Source organism: Salvelinus fontinalis, chromosome 14 (genome assembly GCF_029448725.1).
Source record: "Salvelinus fontinalis isolate EN_2023a chromosome 14, ASM2944872v1, whole genome shotgun sequence".
NCBI lineage: Eukaryota > Metazoa > Chordata > Actinopteri > Salmoniformes > Salmonidae > Salvelinus > Salvelinus fontinalis.
The window spans coordinates 5,341,284-5,364,310 of record NC_074678.1 but is presented as its reverse complement, the minus strand read 5'-3'; the positions used below and the strand labels follow the sequence as shown (position 1 = coordinate 5,364,310).

General features: G+C 40.7%; 1 protein-coding gene across 1 annotated transcript in view; it reads left to right on the top strand.

Moving 5' to 3' along the window:
* The first annotated feature begins 1,044 nt into the window (after positions 1 to 1,044).
* Positions 1,045 to 23,027, top strand: part of LOC129811133 (LIM domain transcription factor LMO4-like) — a 44,777-nt gene continuing 22,794 nt past the window's right edge. Inside the window, exons 1-3 of the mRNA XM_055862341.1 lie at positions 1,045 to 1,629; positions 5,373 to 5,613; positions 22,902 to 22,998. Coding sequence (XP_055718316.1) covers positions 5,378 to 5,613; positions 22,902 to 22,998 — 333 coding nt within the window. The 5' untranslated portion in view covers positions 1,045 to 1,629; positions 5,373 to 5,377. The remainder of the gene's footprint in view (positions 1,630 to 5,372; positions 5,614 to 22,901; positions 22,999 to 23,027) is intronic.

Here is a 23,027-nt window from a genome sequence, read left to right as displayed (position 1 = left end):
TAGTAGGAAAGTGTTCCTAATGCTTTGTACACTGGGTGTTAGTAACAGAAGGACACTGCAGGTACACCAATGTGCTATAAATATATAATAAGAAAATTACACTCTGGTTTATACCATACAACACATATGTTATCAGAAAAAAAGAAAAGCCACATGGTAATATCAGTATTAATAACAACAGAAACATCATCTTATTGTATTTTGTAAATTGTAAAGAGTGCAGTTACTTTCATTGACAGATGATGGCGCTGTTCTCCCTGTTACAAAAGTGTACGAAGCATAAACTATGGGTCGAATTAAACTTGTTTTGTGACATATTAAGAGAAAGGCACAATCTGTAATTTTAACAGCCCGACTCTTTACTTTATTTATTTTTTTGTAAAGATAAGGGGTAGGGCTGAGGTTTAGGTAGGTCTAACCAAGTGGTCTAACCAAGTGGTTAGACCTACTGACAGTCCATGAAGATCGACACAAAACTAACAAGGCATTGAAGTTATATTCGTTAAGAATTTAATTAAACGCCCTTAATAAAGCACTAAGTAACCCCATGCTATTACACTGGTGTTACTGGTGTGATTACTGTACTACACATGTACAAGAGCAACTTATTTTAAAGTATAACCAAGCAGACAAGAATGTTGTTCGTAATGTTTTGCGTATTGATCCGATATTTGTTCGTAATGTGTGCGTAATGACTTTGCGTAGTGAGATGTTGTTGTTCTTTTTGGACATTTTTTTTTGGAGGTTGTTAATTTCCTAAACACAATGTGTCATACACACGGACCTACTGTGAAACTCTTCACGGCGCCATTAGGGACAGTTGTACGGTAACCATTCTCAGTACAAAGATGAGTTTCTCTCCTTCGACCCGCGGCGTAGCCTACAAGACGAGGATATCTCATTCAGATGCATTTTTCTTCCTTTACTTGGTGTCCAAGTCAACTACGTTCTTCTGATTGGGTGGATTTGTTATTCCGCTTGAATGGACCGCGTGTAGATTGGCTGCAGAGAGGTTTACGTCATCCAACTAGAGGAGGTTTACTTGGGATTTTCGTTCTGTCACTGTCAAATGTAGAGCAGGCGACCATTGGGGACAAGGTAGCGTTGAACAGAAGAGAGAGAGAGATAGATAGATAGAGAGAGCGAGAGAGATAGAGAGAGAGGACAGTAGTCGCGTATTGCCGCAACATTTTTGTTGTGCGTGCATCATTATAAACTTAGTGCCAGCCAGGTCTTCGGTATTAATTATTGCATGCGTAGAGCAGATCATCCAGCGTTGGACTGGCATCTGATTACGAAAGAAACGGGACGGCACCAGTGGAAATACTATCTGAAAACTCCATTAGCCTTGCTTCCTTCGTTTTACAATTGCCAGCAGTCACAGTCACAGCAGCCTATTTCTGAGGACGCGAATCGCGATCACAGGGACCGCTGGAGAAGTCTCACGTTTGTCGTTTGATTTATAGACTGGTCACTGTAATTTACGCAATAGTCTAGTTTTCTGGACTCCTTGTACAATTTTTTTGGGGGGGTCCAAAGTAGTCCATGCAAGCCTAGTTGCTATACCATTTTTTAAGAAACCTACGTGACAGACAGATTCAATCATTACTCTCAAAAGGGACAAACGAGGTGGGTGTTTTATTATTGTTGTTATGGGTCTGAATGTGTCGCATCATGGCACTTTAATGTGATTTATTACAATGCCTGTTATACCTAACAATAATGAAGGTTTAGGTCCAATTGGGTGTGAATGGTTCCACTAAAAAGAGAATATATACTTTTATTGTGCGTCTTTGCGTATGATTTTATATCATGTTAATATTATATTAATTAATCTAACCTCTAAAACGTACTGTCAATATGTTATTGTAATTTGTAAACATAAGAGAGTCTGCGTTCAAATAAGGGAATTCGTCAAAGTAACCCCATGCATGTTCCTTACGTTATTTTTCCACGTTTTCATTTTCTCGACACGGGCACAGGCAATAAATCTAACACCTTCTTTTCAGTGTTCTACTGTAGTCTGCTGTAGTGTATTCCATTTACTTTTGGCTTTCCATTAAAACGCAGCCATCAGATTGGCAGAACGGGAATGGGGGGTTTGTTTAGCCTTGGGCTGCAGCCGGTCTGGGTTGCCTGATCTGTTTTGTATTTCTCTCCGACTCCATCTCACTGCCTTCTAAATTGCCTGTCCGTGTAATTACTTGAGTTAGCCCATTTAAGTTAAAAGCTTTACCCCCTCAAATGTCCTCTCTTTCCCCAACCCGGAATGAAACTTGACATGGCCCATCTTATTTATCCAGGGAGTCACTTTCGGGCCAGCTTTTTGATTCATCTCCTTTTAGATTTAATCAGCACTAAGGTATAGCTTGTCCCTAAGAGCCTCTGCTAATGGGGTTAGTGAATGCTTTTCTCAGTGCAGCGTTTTCCCCCCCTTCCCTTCTCCTCTAATTACCTTTCAACAAAGATTTGTCTCAGCTAGCCATGAAGTCTGCCTTGCAGGCTGAAAATTGGGAAAGGATTAGAATTAAAATATATTTGTTTCAGATCAGTTTTAACAAAAAGTGTTTTGCATTGCGTAAATAGATGATCACAAATAGGATAGTAGGATAGTAATAGTCTTATGTAATACATTAATCCATAGTAGCCTGTGATATCAGTAGATTTGAGTCTCTCTGTAACGCCAACACATGCTAGACATTGATAGGGTCCGTCCCCTGCAGACAGAGTTAGGCAAAGTCTCATACAACTTTTATGCTTTTTCAATTAATAGCACTCCTGTGTTCACCCAGTCTTCCCTCCGTTATAACAAGCCAATGCAGACCACCTTTCTTTCTGCCGTCCATAGAAAGGGGACATTGACAGGTGTGAAGAACAGCGTGGTATAGAGTCATGTGTTGTTCTAAAGCCATTAAGAGCCCAACAAAAGGCAGGGCCCCTGTGCAGCTCTGCTCTAATTGTTCTTCTGGCTCTTGGTGTTATCAGTGAACACACATTCTTCACATCACACCGCAACCACAGAATGGATGGAGAAAACCGCATTTAGATGAGAGGAGAGAGTGTGTGTGTGTGTGTGTGTGGGGAGAGAGAGAGAGAGATACCGACAAGAGAGAGAGAGAGTCAGAAAGATCAAGTGCAGATTTAGTACAGTAAATGACTTGTAGCCCCTCTCCTCTATAACCCTAGAACAGGTTTAACCACTGATGAAGGGACAGAAGAGTTCTACTGCTGTTTTAGAAATACACTTATTACAGTCTGTAGTCCTTTTACAGCTGTGCCAATTCTTAATCTGACTATAACAGGCTAATAACTTATGGATGCCACATTGGGAAGCTTTTTTGACAATGACAGTTTGTCTGAAAAAGCACTCTGTATGTATAGGTCTACGTGGTCTTGCAGTTGTTTAAAGACGACCTACAGACAGACACTCAACATAAAAGCTTTTACAGACTACAGACAACATTGCCGATGCTATCGGACCCAAACTGGAGCTTTCACAAACAACCCGACAGACACTACAGACACGGTCTATCTCAGACTAGAGCTTTTTCAGCCTGCCTGGGTTGCCTCGTTGGTGAGGACGAGGTGTGGTTTACATGTGGCTGATCACGTGACCCCCGAGAAAACAGCGTAACTTAACACTACTTTAATTACCTTGTTACAACACTGGCCTCTCTGACGAGCAGGAATTCAAATGTAGGCTAATTGAAAATTCAGTTGGTTCAACTTCACATGTATAGACCTAGTTTGTAGCTTGCCTGCCAAAATGCTGCTTTGGACAAAAATTAAGTAGTGACTGCGTTGTAAATTGGCCATTATAAAACTTTTGCTAGAAGTATATTTAAAATAAATGTAAGTCTTATCTCAATAATAAGCACACTTTTAGTTGAAATGTAAAATTATTGACCATTTTCGTGTGAGAAGAATACTTATAGTTTCAATATGAGCTGCCATAAACCGCAATGTTACAATATGAGCTGCCATAAACCGCAATGTTACAATATGAGCTGCCATAAACCGCAATGTTACAATATGAGCTGCCATAAACCGCAATGTTACAATATGAGCTGCCATAAACCGCGATGTTACAATATGAGCTGCCATAAACCGCAATGTTTCAATATGAGCTGCCATAAACCGCAATGTTACAATATGAGCTGCCATAAACCGCGATGTTACAATATGAGCTGCCATAAACCGCAATGTTACAATATGAGCTGCCATAAACCGTAATGTTTCAATATGAGCTGCCATAAACCGTAATGTTTCAATATGAGCTGCCATAAACCGCAATGTCTCAATATGAGCTGCCATAAACCGCAATGTGCACTGTGTCAGACAACAATCCTTTAGTTAACGATCCCTGAAAACCCCATCTGAAACTTCTGAGTGCTGTCTTACAGGTTGTAGAAAAGTGAATTCCTGCACACAACAAAATATGACCTATAACCTCTGCATGTTTATTGTTTTGTTGTTTCGGTCAGCAACCTTTTTCTTGTCTTAATATGTTCCAGGTGTCACCACCTGTCAGTCACCACCTCATAGTCACCACCTCACAGTCACCACCTGTCAGTCACCACCTGTCAGTCACCACCTCATAGTCACCACCTCACAGTCACCATCTGTTAGTCACCACCTGTCAGTCACCACCTCATAGTCACCACCTCACAGTCACCACCTGTCAGTCACCACCTCATAGTCACCACCTCACAGTCACCACCTGTCAGTCACCACCTCATAGTCACCACCTCACAGTCACCATCTGTTAGTCACCACCTGTCAGTCACCACCTCACAGTCACCATCTGTTAGTCACCACCTGTCAGTCACCACCTCATAGTCACCACCTCACAGTCACCATCTGTTAGTCACCACCTGTCAGTCACCACCTCATAGTCACCACCTCACAGTCACCATCTGTTAGTTACCACCTGTCAGTCACCACCTCATAGTCACCACCTCACAGTCACCATCTGTTAGTCACCACCTGTCAGTCACCACCTCATAGTCACCACCTCACAGTCACCATCTGTTAGTCACCACCTGTCAGTCACCACCTCATAGTCACCACCTCACAGTCACCACCTGTCAGTCACCACCTGTCAGTTACCACCTCATAGTCACCACCTCACAGTCACCACCTGTCAGTCACCACCTCATAGTCACCACCTCACAGTCACCACCTGTCAGTCACCACCTGTCAGTCACCACCAGTCTCATAACAACTTTCTTAATCTCTTGTGTTTTTTCTTCATAACCAGGAACAATGCATCAAAATCAATACTAACAGGAATCCTTATCGCTTCTGTATTTCGTAACCAGTGACCAATACTGATGTCAACATGTTTGTCTCTCTTGTTATTTCTTCACCAGGGACCATGGTGAATCCTGGAGGTAGCAGCCAGCCCCCTCCGGTGGGAGCAGGGTCCCTGTCCTGGAAGAGGTGTGCGGGCTGCGGGGGGAAGATCGCTGACCGCTTCCTTCTCTATACCATGGACAGCTACTGGCACAGCCGATGCCTTAAGTGCTCCTGCTGCCAGGCCCAGCTGGGGGAGATAGGCACCTCCTGTTACACCAAGAGCGGCATGATCCTCTGCAGAAACGACTACATCAGGTGAGACTGGCGGGGCCTGCTGGGAGTGTGTGTGAGTATGTGTGTTAACATCGGTTGAGGGCTCGGGCGCAGGCGGCTGTGTGTGTGTGTGTGTGTGTGTGTGTGTGTGTGTGTGTGTGTGTGTTTTGTTGTTGCGCGTGTGAATTGTGCAGATCACCCTTCAGCGAGGGTGCATACAGGTAACATGTGTGGGTGTTTGTGTGTGTGTGTGTGTTTCTGTCTGTTTGGGTGCTTTGGTCTGTTTGCGTGTGTGTATTGTGCGGTACAGATCTGCCCTCAAGCAAGTGTACAGGTACCGTAACATACTCTATATCATTTTCTATTCTGGAATGACAACTTGTATCGATGGATCTATGTCCCACAGTCATTTCCTGACAAAAAAAGGATGTTACTGTTATGAAAAATATAGGTGACGCCCTGGTTTAAAGGGGACACCTTGGTTTAAAGGGGACTTGGTTTAAAGGGGACGCCTTGGTTTAAAGGGGACGCCCTGGTTTAAAGGGGACGCCTTGGTTTAAATGGGACGCCCTGGTTTAAAGGGGACACCTTGGTTTAAATGGGACGCCCTGGTTTAAAGGGGACACCTTGGTTTAAAGGGGACGCCTTGTTTTAAATGGGACGCCTTGGTTTAAATGGGACGCCTTGATTTAAAGGGGACGCCTTCGTTTAAAGGGGACGCCTTCGTTTAAAGGGGACTTGGTTTAAAGGGGACACCTTGGTTTAAAGGGGACTTGGTTTAAAGGGGACGCCTTGGTTTAAAGGGGACGCCTTGGTTTAAAGGGGACGCCTTGGGTTAAAGGGGACGCCTTGGTGTAAAGGGGACGCCTTGGTTTAAAGGGGACGCCTTGGTTTAAAGGGGACTTCTTGGTTTAAAGGGGACGCCTTGGTTCATAGGGGACGCCTTGGTTTAAAGGGGACGCCTTGGTTTAAAGGGGACGCCTTGGTTTAAAGGGGACGCCTTGGTTTAAAGGGGACGCCTTGGTTTAAAGGGGACGCCTTGGGTTAAAGGGGACGCGTTGGTTTAAAGGGGACGCCTTGGTTTAAAGGGGACGCCTTGGTGTAAAGGGGACGCCTTGGTTTAAAGGGGACGCCTTGGTTTAAAGGGGACTTCTTGGTTTAAAGGGGACGCCTTGGTTCATAGGGGACGCCTTGGTTTAAAGGGGACGCCTTGGTTTAAAGGGGACGCCTTGGTTTAAAGGGGACGCCTTGGTTTAAAGGGGACGCCTTGGTTTAAAGGGGACGCCTTGGGTTAAAGGGGACGCGTTGGTTTAAAGGGGACGCCTTGGTTTAAAGGGGACACCTTGGTTTAAAGGGGACGCCTTGTTTTAAAGGGGACGCCTTGGTTTCCGGGACAATAGAAAATAAAGGAGAACAGCGTGTTGCTAGGTAGGAAAAGTGCACCTTATGTATTCTTCTATCAAGATGTAGAATTAATTAAGTCATGGATATGACATGAAGGAGTTGTAGAAATATGTTACAGGCTATATAACGATGTATGGAAGCATGGAATGTATTTTCCATTCAGAATATTGAGAACATGTGTCTCAAATTCACCCGACGTCGGGCCTTGTTTAAAAGTCTCTCCTCGTTGAATTCTCTCCGTTACTATTCTTAAAACGAGGTCAAACTGACTTGCTGGCATGTTGACAGAGAACAAGACGAAAAACAGTATTTTTCTAATAGAACATCTGCACGTCTGTTTGTTCATCGTGCCATTTTCCGTCAAGCAGCAAAAGGTGGGAGCCTGGCTAAGGGCTGTGTTCCCCAGGGTTTTGTATTTGCTTTACGAGATGCTAGGAGAGACTATACAGGACAGGCATAGGTGACCTTTTAACACTGGGGGAATTTAAAAGGGTTTCTCATCCTGTTTGGCAAGTTTGTGTATCAGAAAAGAGATAATTTAATTAACAAAGAGGGTCTTTTTAAATATTTATATAAAGTGTGTGGGACACTTAACCAGCTAGCGCTTGATGACGGCAGGCGGTCTCATTCTGCTAATGCGGAATCGCCTGATTTGACAGCCTGATCGTTCAACAATTTGACCTTGCGAAGAAGAGCCAAAACGCTCAGTGGGCAGAGACACAGTGTAATGCAAGGATCAGGAGAACATTTATCATAATAGACCACAATATAATAACAAGAGTTGATTAAGTAGATGTGTCTTAGCAATACTTTTAGCTTCAGACTGTGTCACACCACTTAACAAAAAAAAGTATATATATATATATATATATATATATATATATATATATATATATATATATATATATATATATATATATATATATATATATATATATATTACAGACAATTGCCAAACAGTAAACATAGTTTGTTATTTATTTTTATTCTGATAAATATTTATTGTAATAAGAGGTATTTTCTGATATTGTTTGTCTTACAGAAATTGACAGTTAAATGTGCAAAGATTTAGTTTTTCAGTGATCATATATGCCTATAATCTGAACGCTATAAATGTACTGTACTGCTAGTAATTGAGTTAATACTCAGTAACATGCTGCTGCTACTTATCAACACAGGCAGGTAGATACAAACACTATACACACTATAGACCATACTATACACGTAGTGTATTACACTGTACTACACACCGTACTATAAAACACAATACTATACACCGTACTATATTACGCTGTGCTATACACTGTAGTGTAATACACCATACTATAATACCCTGTACAATAATACAACATACTGTACGCCGTACTGTAATACACTGTACTATACACCATACTATAATACATCATACTATACATTGTACTATAATACACTGTAATATACACTGTACTAATATACATCATACTATACTACACCATACTATACACCATACTATAATACACCATAGTATACTACACTGTACTAAACACCATGCTATAATACACTGTGCTATATATCGTACTATAATGTACCATAATATAATACACCATAATATATACCATATTATAATACACTGTACTTTACACCGTACTATACACTATACTACAAAACATACTATAATACATAATACTATACACAGTACTATACACCATAATATAATACACCGTATTATAATACACCATACTGTAATAAATCAAATCAATTGTTTTTGGTCACATACACATGGCTAGCAGATGTAAATGCAAGTGTAGCGAAATGCTTGTGCTTCTAGTTCCGACCGTGCAGTAATATCTATCAAGTAATCTAACAATTTCACAACAACTACCTTATACACACAAGTGTAAAGGAATGAATAAGAATTTGTACATATAAATATATGGATGAGCGATGGCCGTGCAGCATAGGCAAGATGCAGTAGATGGTATAGAGTACAGTATATACATATGAGATGAGTAATGTAGGGTATGTAAACATTATATAAAGTGGCATTGTTTTAAGTGACTAGTGATACATTTATTACATCAAATTTTTAATTATTAAAGTGGCTAGATATTTGAGTCAGTATGTTGGCAGCAGCCACTCAATGTTAGTGATGGCTGTTTAACAGTATGATGGCCTTGAGATAGAAGCTGTTTTTCAGTCTCTCGGTCCCTGCTTTGATGCACCTGTACTGACCTCGCCTTCTGGATGATAGCGGGGTGAACAGGCAGTGGCTCGGGTGGTTGTTGTCCTTGATGATCTTTTTGGCCTTCCTGTGACATCGGGTGGTGTAGGTGTCCTGGAGAGCAGGTAAAACACCATACTATACACCATAATATAATACACCGTACTATAATACACCATACTATACACCATACTATAATACACTATACTATAATACACCATACTATACACCATACTATAATAAACCATACTATAATACACCATACTATAATACACCATACTATACACCCTACTATAATACACCATACAATACACCATACTATAATACACCATACTATAATACACCATACTATACACCATACTATAAAGCACCATACTATACACCATACTATACACCATACTATAATACACCATACTATACACCATACTATAATACACTATACTATAATACACCATACTATACACCATACTATAATACACCATACTATACACCATACTATAATACACCATACTATAATACACCATACTATACACCATACTATACACCGTACTATACACCATACTATAATACACCATACTATAATACACCATACTATAATACGGCGTACTATAATACACCATACTATAATACACCATACTATACACCATACTATACACCGTACTATAATACACCGTACTATAATACACCATTAATAATACATCATACTATAATACACCATACTATAATACACCATACTATACACCGTACTATAATACACCATACTATAATACGCCATACTATACACCATACTATAATACACCATACTATAATACACCATACTATAATACGCCGTACTATAATACACCATACTATAATACACCATACTATACACCATACTATACACCGTACTATAATACACCGTACTATAATACACCATTAATAATACATCATACTATAATACACCATACTATAATACACCATACTATACACCGTACTATAATACACCATACTATAATACGCCATACTATACACCATACTATAATACACCGTACTATAATACACCATACTATAATACACCATACTATACACCGTACTATAATACACCATACTATAATACGCCATACTATACACCATACTATAATACACCGTACTATAATACACCATACTATAATACACCATACTATACACCATACTATACACCATACTATAATACACCATACTATAATACACCATACTATACACCGTACTATAATACACCGTACTATAATACACCATTCTATAATACACAATACTATACACCGTACTATAATACACCGTACTATAATACACCGTACTATAATACACCATACTATACACCATACTATAATACACCGTACTATAATACACCGTACTATAATACACCATACTATACACCATACTATAATACACCATACTATACACCGTACTATAATACACAATACTATACACCGTACTATAATACACCATACTATAATACGTCGTACTACAATACACCGTACTATAATACACAATACTATACACCGTACTATAATACACCGTACTATAATACACCGTACTATAATACACCATACTATAATACGCCGTACTATAATACACCATACTATACACCATACTATAATACACCACACTATAATACACCATACTATACACCGTACTATAATACACAATACTATACACCGTACTATAATACACCATACTATAATACACCGTACTATAATACACCATACTATAATACACCGTACTATAATACACCGTACTATAATACACCGTACTATAATACACCATACTATAATACGCCGTACTACAATACACCATACTATACACCATACTATACACCATACTATAATACACCACACTATAATACACCATACTATAATGCACCATACACCATACTATACACCACACTATAATACACCATACTATAATACACCGTACTATAATACACCATACTATAATACACAATACTATACACCGTACTATAATACACCGTACTATACACCATACTATACACCATACTATAATACACCATACTATAATACACCATACTATACACCGTACTATAATACACAATACTATACACCGTACTATAATACACCGTACTATAATACACCATACTATACACCATACTATACACCATACTATAATACACCATACTATAATACACCATACTATACACCGTATTATAATACACCGTACTATAATACACCATACTATAATACACAATACTATACACCGTACTATAATACACCGTACTATAATACACCGTACTATAATACACCGTACTATAATACACAATACTATACACCATACTATACACCGTACTATAATACACCATACTATAATACACCATACTATAATACACCATACTATAAAGCACCATACTATACACCATACTATAAAGCACCATACTATAATACACCATACTATAATGCACCATACTATAATACACCATACTATAATGCACCATACTATAATACACCATACTATAATACACCATACTATAATGCACCATACTATAATACACCATACTATAATGCACCATACTATAATACACCATACTATAATACACCATACTATAATACACCATGCTATAATACACCATAATATAATACACCATACTATAATACACCATACTATACACCATACTATAATACACCATATTATACACCATACTATAATACACCATGCTATACACCATACTATAATACACCATAGTGTAATACACCCTTCTATAATGCACCATACTATAGACCATACTATAATACACCATATTATACACCATAATATAATACACCATACTATAATACTCCATACTGGGCACCATAATATAATACACCATACTATACACCATAATATAATACACCATACTATAATACACTACTATTATACACCATAATATAATACACCATACTATACACCATAATATAATACACCATACTGTTATACACCATAATATAATACACCATACTATAATACACCATACTGTGTACCATAATATAATACACCATAATATAATATACTATACACCATAATATAATACACCATACTATAATACACCATACTATTATACACCATTCTATAATACACCATACTAAAATATACTGCACTATACACCATACTATAATACACCATACTATACACCATAATATAATACACTGTACTATAATACACCATACTATAATACACCGTACTATAATACACCACACCGTACTATAATACACCGTACTATAATACACAATACTATACACCATACTATACACCATACTATAATACACCATACTATAAAGCACCATACTATAAAGCACCATACTATACACCATACTATAAAGCACCATACTATAATACACCGTACTATAATGCACCATACTATAATACACCATACTATAATGCACCATACTATAATACACCATACTATAATACACCATACTATAATGCACCATACTATAATACACCATACTATAATGCACCATACTATAATACACCATACTATAATACACCATACTATAATACACCATGCTATAATACACCATAATATAATACACCATACTATAATACACCATACTATACACCATACTATAATACACCATATTATACACCATACTATAATACACCATGCTATACACCATACTATAATACACCATAGGATAATACACCCTTCTATAATGCACCATTCTATAGACCATATTATAATACACCATATTATACACCATACTATAATGCACCATATTATACACCATACTATAATACACCATAGTATAATACACCCTTCTATAATGCACCATTCTATAGACCATACTATATTACACCATATTATACACCATAATATAATACACCATACTATAATACTCCATACTGGGCACCATAATATAATACACCATCTATAATACACTACTATTATACACCATAATATAATACACCATACTATACACCATACTATACACCATAATATAATACACCATACTGTTATACACCATAATATAATACACCATACTATAATACACCATACTGTGTACCATAATATAATACACCATCATATAATATACTATACACCATAATATAATACACCATACTATAATACACCATACTATTATACACCATTCTATAATACACCATACTAAAATATACTGCACTATACACCATACTATAATACACCATACTATACACCATACTATAATACACCATACTTTAATGCACCATACTATAATACACCATACTATACACCATAATATAATACACCATACTATAATACACCATACTATACACCATAATATAATACACCGTACTGTAATACACTACTATAATACACTGTACTATAATACACCATACTATACACCATAATATAATACACCATACTAAAATATACTGCACTATACACCATACTATAATACACCATACTATACACCATACTATAATACACCATACTATAATACACCATACTATACACCATAATATAATACACCATACTATAATACACTGTACTATAATACACCATACTATACACCATAATATAATACACCATACTATAATACACTGTACTATAATACACCATACTATACACCATAATATAATACACCATACTATAATACTCCATACTGGGCACCATAATATAATACACCATTCTATACACCACAATATAATACACCATACTATACACCATACTATAATACACCATACTATAATACACCATACTATAATACACCATTCTATACACCATAATATAATACACCATTCTATACACCATTATATACTATACTATACACCATAATATAATACACCATACTATACTACACTACTATAATACACCCTCTATAATACACCATACTAAAATATACTGTACTATACACCATACTATAATACAATATACTATACACCATAATATAATACACCATACTATACACCATAATATAATACACCATACTATAATACACCATACTGTGTACCATAATATAATACACCATAATATAATATACTATACACCATAATATAATACACCATAATATAATACACCATACTATAATACACTACTATTATACACCATTCTATAATACACCATACTATACACCATAATATAATACACCATAATATAATACACCATACTATAATACACCATACTATACACCATAATATAATACACCATACTATAATACACCATACTGTGTACCATAATATAATACACCATAATATAATACACCATACTATAATACACCATACTGTGTACCATAATATAATACACCATAATATAATACACCATACTATAAAACACTGTACTATAATACACCATACTATAATTCATCGTACTGTAATACACTACTATAATACACCACACTATAACACACCATACAACAATACACAAATATAATACACCATACTATAATACACTATGCTTTAATACACTACTATAATACACCATACTATAATACACCATGTTATAATGCACCGTGCTATAATACACCGTACTTTAATGCACCATACTTTAATGCACCATACTATAATACACCATACTTTAATGCACCATACTATAATACACCATACTATAATGCACCATACTATAATACACCATACTATAATGCACCATACTTTTATACACCATAGTATAATACACCATACTATAATACACCATACTATAATACACCATACTATAATGCACCGTACTATAATACACCATACTTTAATGCACCATACTTTAATACACCATTACTATAATGCACCATACTATAATACACCATACTATAATACACCATACTATAATGCACCATACTATAATGCACCTTACTATACACCGTAAACAGACCTCCAGGGATGATGAGGGCCTGTGTCTCTCCTCTCCCCACCTAGCTCCTCATCAACAAGGATCATGTCAATGGGTCACTCCATTCATAATGGCACTACAACATAATTTAAATAGAGAGGAAGGGATGGATGGAAAAGAGGACACACTTTGCCACTTGTAATGTAATGAGAGCTAGGTGGTAGAGGGGAGAGGAGCTGAAACACAGGCTTGCCAAACAGCACTCTATGCCCTTTATAGTGCACTACCACTACTTTTGACCAGAGCACTATAAAGGGAATAGGGGATCATTGGGACAGAGTCCCTGCCTGTCTCTGCACTAGACTAGCCTGTGATTTGAGGAGAGATAAGGAAAGGAAAGCAGGTTAGAAAAAAACATCTGACAGTAAGTCCACACAATTAAAGTCTTTAATTAGAGTCCCCCTTCATTTAGCTTTAGTCCTGATGGGTTTTATCTAATGAGATCTGCTCTCAGGCTCCTCTCCTCTCCTCTCCTCTCCTCTCCTCTCCTCTCCTCTCCTCTCCTCTCCTCTCCTCTCCTCTCCTCTCCTCTCCTCTCCTCTCCTCTCCTCTCCTCTCCTCTCCTCTCCTCCCCTCCCCTCCCCTCTCCTCTCCTCTCCTCTCCTCTCCTCTCCTCTCCTCTCCTCTCTACTCCCTCCTCTTCCTCCACTCCTCTCACTCCTCCCTCTTCCTCCTCTCTACTCCCTCCTCTCCCTCCTCTCCCTCCTCCCCTCTCCCTCCTCCCCTCTCCTCTCCTCTCTACTCCCTCCTCTTCCTCCTCCCCCTCCTCCCTCCTCTCCCTCTCCCCCCTCTCCTCTCCTCTCCTCTCCTCTCCTCTCCTCTCCTCTCCTCTCCCCTCCCCTCCCCTCCCCTCTCCTCTCCTCTCTTCTCTCCTCTCCTCCCCTCTCCCTCCTCCCCTCTCCTCTCCTCCCCTCTCCTCTCTACTCCCTCCTCTTCCTCCACTCCTCCCTCTTCCTCCTCTCTACTCCCTCCTCTCCCTCCTCCCCTCTCCCTCCTCCCCTCTCCTCTCCTCTCTACTCCCTCCTCTTCCTCCTCCCCCTCCTCCCTCCTCCCCTCTTCCTCCTCTCTCCCCTCTCCTCTCTACTCCCCCCTCTCCTACCCTCTCCCTCCTCCCCCTCCTCCCTCTCCTCCCCTCTCCCTCCTCCTCTTCCTCCACTCCTCTCCCTCCTCCCCTCGTCCTCCTCTCTACTCCCTCCTCTCCCTCCTCCCCTCTCCCTCCTCCCCTCTCCTCTCCTCTCTACTCCCTCCTCTTCCTCCACTCCTTTCCCTCCTCCCCTCTTCCTCATCTCTACTCCCTCCTCTCCCTCCCCCCCTCTCCCTCCTCTCCATCCTCTCTACTCCCTCCCCCCCTCTCCCTCCTCTCTACTCCCTCCTCTCCCTCCTCTTTACTCCCTCCTCTCCCTTCTCCCTATCCCTCCTCTCCTTCCTCCCTCCTCTCTACTTCCAATGACGTGTCCACACATCTAACAAACAAAACATTTAATTAACCAAATTGGCTTTTGAGAGAGCGAGAGAGAGATGGAGATATAGAAAGGGGTAGAACGAAAGAGAGAGAGAATAGGGGGGATTATTGTGAAGGCCAGTTTTTTCTGGGTCTCAGTTTTTTCTGGGTCTCATCTTGTAATGGATTATTAAATTGCTCTTGCAGTATAAATAATGGAGTTATATCTCTTACTTTTATTAATAAAGCTGATGTGAAAACCGCTCCACATTGATCGTGACGCATGAGTGAAAATGCATCACATTACTTCTAATGGGAGACGTGCCTGACCTGAGATGATACCCATTCACCATCAATCACACAGGAAGACACACCACAAACACTGTGTACAGGGCCAAACGCTGTCACTCTGTAGGGCTGGCAGAGTACATTGCAACCTATCCCCTGTATAGTGCACTACTTATGACCAGGGCCCATGACACCCTATTCCCTTCAAACTCAACTGCGGACCTCCAAGACAGTTACACTGCATTTTTTAAATATTTTTTTTACATTGTTCCCCCTCTAATCAGGGACTGATTTAGATCTGGGATACCAGGTGTGGGCAATTAATAGTCAGGTAGAACAGAAAACCAGCAGGAACTCGTAGGGTTGAATACCCCCTGCCCTATTCTCTATGTAGTACATTACATTTGACCAGGACCCATAGACCTCTTTTGCTCTCTGGTCAAAAGTCGTGCTGTATATATATATATAGGGAGGGATTAAGGTACATTTAAGGTATCCGTTTGTCTCTGTCTGTGTAAAATAACCTCCCAATACAGCTTTCACCAGCTTTACTTACTGTTGTGTTTAAATCAGAGGTGCTATTATTTGTGTGGGTTGGTTTCAGTGAAGAGAGAGAGAGAAATAATTAATTTATCTAGCGTAGCAATCGTGTCGGCTGGATTTGGACGTAAAATGAACACTGTCCCTTTTAATTGAATCGAGACAAGGTAATTAAATGGCACTTTTCTAGTAGAATGTGCTGCGAGGTAAATGTAATAGTTGGTTCTTTAATATCACTTTGAAGTCTGCAGCTCTATGACAGCAACAGGAACATGTGAAGTATTAGGGAAAGAACCGGGATTTCTGAAATTAATTAAATCGCATGCAATTTAGGCAAAACGTTTATCTTGATTTGTCATAACAGAATTAATTCAAGGCCTTCAATTCACCAGGGGCCAGATCTGTTACTCTAAATTAACCAAGTGTAATTGGCTGATCCCCCCCACCCCCGTCACCCCCCCTCCTCTCTCCTCCCCCCTCCCCTCTCCTCTCAACACCTCCCCCCTCCCAACCTCTCTCACTCTAATACAGCTCTTGTCATTATGTAAAGCCCTGTTTAAGTATCAATATGGCCTTAGTGCTTTTAAGGTGCTTTGGCTGACGATGTAGAGAGGCATTTTTTAATGGACTATGACGCGGAAATCATTGTTGTGTGGTTATTTCACCGCTGCTTCAAAAAGCCTCAGCGAGCGAGCGGAACGAGGCTATGCATTTGCCAGACAGCCTAACAACACAACAAGCTGCGATGCTATATTTCAAACCACCTGGCACACTCAGTCAGAGCTGAAATCCGGTCGTCTCTTATAGACAGACAGTAGACAGCACAAAATGATCTTTTAATGAAAGACACACGCTATCTTGTAGTGTCTCTTATTTCCGATCACTTGCGTGGGAGGGGAACAGGGAGGGAAACACAAATAAAATCACCACATAGCCCCCCCATGTTGGTTGACAAAACCATCCTCCCATGTCATGTGATTGATTGTTCAGGCAAAGTGCTTGAAAAACAACAAAGGAACCCATTGAAAACCTCTGAACCTCTGATTTGGAGGGAAATTAACTGAAAACCAGTCATGTTGCTAAAGGAGTCCCCAGACCTGAATTATACTGACCTGGGGCTTCCTCATCCCCTTCACTCCCCCTGTCCTGTCATCCTGTCCTCTCACGTCATCCTCTTCTCTCCCCCTGTCCTCTCACGTCATCCCCTCATCTCCCCCTGTCCTCTCCCGTCATCCCCTCATCTCCCCCTGTCCTCTCCCGTCATCCCCTTCTCTCCCCCTGTCCTCTCCCGTCATCCCCTTCTCTCCCCCTGTCCTCTCCCGTCATCCCCTTCTCCCCCCTGTCCTCTCCCGTCATCCCCTCAATCTGTCCTCTCCCGTCATCCCCTTCTCCCCCCCTGTCCTCTCCCGTCATCCCCTTCTCTCCCCCTGTCCTCTCCCATCATCCCCTTCTCTCCCCCTGTCCTCTCCCGTCATCCCCTCAATCTGTCCTCTCCCATCATCCCCTTCTCTCCCCCTGTCCTCTCCCATCATCCCCTTCTCTCCCCCTGTCCTCTCCCGTCATCCCCTCAATCTGTCCTCTCCCATCATCCCCTTCTCTCTCCCTGGCCTCTCCCATCATCCCCTTCTCTCCCCCTGTCCTCTCCCGTCATCCCCTCAATCTGTCCTCTCCCATCACCCCCTTCTCTCCCCCTGTCCTCTCCCATCATCCCCTTCTCTCCCCCCTGTCCTCTCCCATCATCCCCTTCTCTCCCCCCTGTCCTCTCCCGTCATCCCCTCATCTCCTCTATAACCTCCACCCCAATACAGCAGCTCAATGGAAAACAGAGACCATTAAAGTCCAAGTCCAGACTGATAGCAACTTCATTGAGCAGCCCTTTAAATCAAATACTATCAGCAGCTATCCCTGCCTGGTGATTAACCTGCTATGTATAGAGACCCAGCGATGGGGAGACGAAAGGAAAAGGAAGAATGGACAGAGGGCAGAAAAGTCTTTATTTTCTTTGTTTAAACCGCCCCTTTAAAGACATGAACACTGGCTAAATGTTGTTATACTGGGAAATACATAGATGAGAAGAGCTGTGCTGCTGTGTACGATGTTTCCTATGTGTTCAGGGTCAGAGTGGATGAGGCCTGGTAGTGTTAAACAAGATGTTAACACACACTATTTACACACAGCTGTAGAAACAAACAGAACAAAGTGTCATTTTCATTCCTGTTTCTATCGCACCGAGTGTTTGTGCACCCGTCACTGCACTTTTCTTATATCACATCAAATAGGACCATTTTCCTATAACTTAGAGTGTTTTATGTGTTGTGTGTGGTTTTTTGACAACAGCACTTCCTGTTGGTGAAATGTCTCCCTGTAAGACTATAAGAACAATGGATTGGAGGATTTACAGTATTCAACTTTTTTTTTTTTTGTGATTGTGTTTGTCTATACACCAAACCTAATTACTTACGTCTGGAATTGAACAGCGTAGATAATATAAGAGATATATAATATAAGAGATAACATTGTGATGCTTTTCTGTAGTGTTAAAACAAAGATATCCCTCTCCTCTTCCCACACACACGCACACATACACACACACACACGCACGCACGCACGCACGCACGCACGCACGCACGCACGCACACACACACACACACACACACACACACACACACACACACACACACACACACACACACACACACACACACACACAATGTGTACCCCAGCTAAGGCCCTGAAATGGCGGCAGTGTTGTCACAACAGTGGTCCAGCTAATTCCTTTTTGAAATGGAGTTTTGATTGAGCCCTTTCAATCGATGCCAAGACAAAATGTGTTTCTTCAGCTTCCTATTGAAAGCCATTTTAGTGGTTCCCTTTCCAATGAAGTCTCTGTCACTCTATGTCAATACATTTAACAACAACAGTCAGTCAGAGAGGGGACAGCTGAACCAGGTTTGTGACCAGGCTACATCTCCTACAGTACTTGGTGTCATTTGTCCACTATTTAATTAATTTGTTTGTGGGCAAAATAGGTACAGACTCCTACAAGAATTTTGCTTAGAATATTCCTAATGAATAACATCATTCATCTCATTTAATTTTAGAATAATTTTTAAGAGTTCAAGAATAAACGATCACAAATATATTCCTCATCTGCGATTTAGGCTGAACATCTTCATCTTCGGATCCACATACACGAATGTTAACCACTCTCCCCTCCCCTCCCTCCTCTCCTCCCTCTTTCCCCCTCTCTCTATCCCTCTCTCTATCCTTCCTTCCTCCTCTCTCCCATCCTCTCCCCTCCCTTCCTCGCCCCCTCTCTCCCCTCCCCTCCCTCCTCTCCTCCCTCTTTCCCCCTCTCTCTATCCCTCTCTCTATCCTTCCTTCCTCCTCTCTCCCGTCCTCTCCCCTCCCTTCCTCACCCCCCCTCTCCCCTCCCCTCCCCTCCCTCCCCCCCTCTTTCACCCTCTCTCTATCCCTCTCTCTATCCTTCCTGCCTCCTCTCTCCCGTCCTCTCCCCTCCCTTCCTCGCCCCCTCTCTCGCCTCCCCTCCCCTCCCTCTTTCCCCCTCTCTCTATCCCTCTCTCTATCCTGCCTCCTCTCTCCCGTCCTCTCCCCTCCCTTCCTCGCCCCCTCTCTCCCCTCCCCTCCCCCCCCCCCCCCCCCCCCCCTCTCTCCTGAGCATGTCAGATGCTGTGGTCTTATTTGATTGCATAAGTGCAGTGATAGAGCAAACACCCGGTGAGATATGATGACAAATGGGGCCAGATCCCAGTAAATTACTTTCTGCTCAAATCGAAATTTCATTCAGTTTGTTGCTCGGCGAGATGAAGTAATCTAAATTGTGGACTCAGAAGGCAGATAGAAGGGAAGTTGGAGCAAGCATTTCATTATCAAGAGAGGGAGAGAGAGATGAGAAGAGAGAGAGAGAAGGAGCGCGCGAGAGAGAGAGAGAGAGAGAGAGAAGGAGCAAGAGCGAAAGAGGGAGAGAGACAGACAGACAGACAAACAGAGAGAGGGAGAGAGAAAGGGAGAGGGAGAAAGAGCGCGAGAGAGAGAGAGAAGGAGCGAGAAAGAGAGAGGGAGAGGGAAAGAGAGTGACAGACAGACAGAGAGAGAGGAAGAGAGAGACAGACAGAGAGAGAGAGAGAAAGAGTGGCGAGGTTAGGGACGAAAGAGATGAGCAGAAGCAAATCCAAAGTGTTGACACCATGATTGAAAAGGTTAACCCATGCACATTATATATCAACCCCAGTAGCTGCAGGTTTCTAATGGAAACCCGGCTACTGACAGAGCATTCTACCCAAGTCCTAATGGCAAAAGCACTATGTCTCCGCCTAGATGTACAATCAAATCCTCTTAGAGGCCCTGATTGCTTATGTTCCTAGTTATTATCAGGAAGCAAGAAAAATGCCCTGCGAAAGGTAATGCATAGTTAGAGTCGCTAGAAGCTTCTGGAGAGCAGGCGGGCAGAGTAGCAGGAGGTTTTATTTGGTTTCCTAGTATTCCTATGGTTTTTTTTTATTACATAAATATCAATTTTGTTGGGTGTTTGTGTGTCCGTCATTGCCTTTTCCATGAGGCTCAAAGTCATTTAAATCCTAGCATAGTGGGAATAAATGTCACACAGGAAAACATATCAGAACTCTGAATACATTTTTGCAACATGGTACTCTGTTAATATCTACATCAGATTACAGCCAAAACATGATTATTATTATTGCATTTTATATGGGAGTTTTACACTGCTTCCTTTCAATTCTCCCCAGTTCAGTAGGGCCTTCCATCTATGGAGTAAAATGAATTGGAATGTACAGGTGAATGTACAGGTGAATGTACAGGTGAATGTACAGGTGAATTTACAGGTGAATGTACAGGTGAATTTACAGGGAATTTACAGGTGAATTTACAGGTGAATGTACAGGTGAATGTACAGGTGAATTTACAGGTGAATGTACAGGTGAATTTACAGGGAATTTACAGGTGAATTTACAGGTGAATGTACAGGTGAATGTACAGGTGAATTTACAGGTGAATTTACAGGGAATGTACAGGTGAATGTACAGGTGAATGTACAGGTGAATTTACAGGTGAATGTACAGGTGAATTTACAGGGAATTTACAGGTGAATTTACAGGTGAATGTACAGGTGAATGTACAGGTGAATTTACAGGTGAATGTACAGGTGAATTTACAGGTGAATGTACAGGGGAATTTACAGGTGAATTTACAGGTGAATGTACAGGTGAATGTACAGGTGAATTTACAGGGAATTTACAGGTGAATTTACAGGTGAATTTACAATTGAATTTACAGGTGAATGTACAGGTGAATTTACAGGTGAATGTACAGGTGAATGTACAGGTGAATGTACAGGTGAATTTACAGGTGAATGTACAGGTGAATGTACACGTGAATTTACAGGTGAATGTACAGGTGAATGTACAGGTGAATTTACAGGTGAATTTACAGGTGAATGTACAGGTGAATGTACAGGTGAATGTACAGGTGAATGTACAGGTGAATTTACAGGTGAATATACAGGTGAATTTACAGGTGAATGTACAGGTGAATTTACAGGTGAATGTACAGGTGAATTTACAGGTAAACGTGATGTTAATGGTTGTATTTCTAATGTGTCTTCTCTCCTCTAGGTTATTTGGGAACAGTGGGGCATGCAGTGCTTGTGGCCAGTCCATTCCAGCCAGTGAACTGGTCATGAGGGCACAAGGCAATGTGTACCATCTCAAGGTGAGCCCTCTCTCTAACCTCTAACCTAC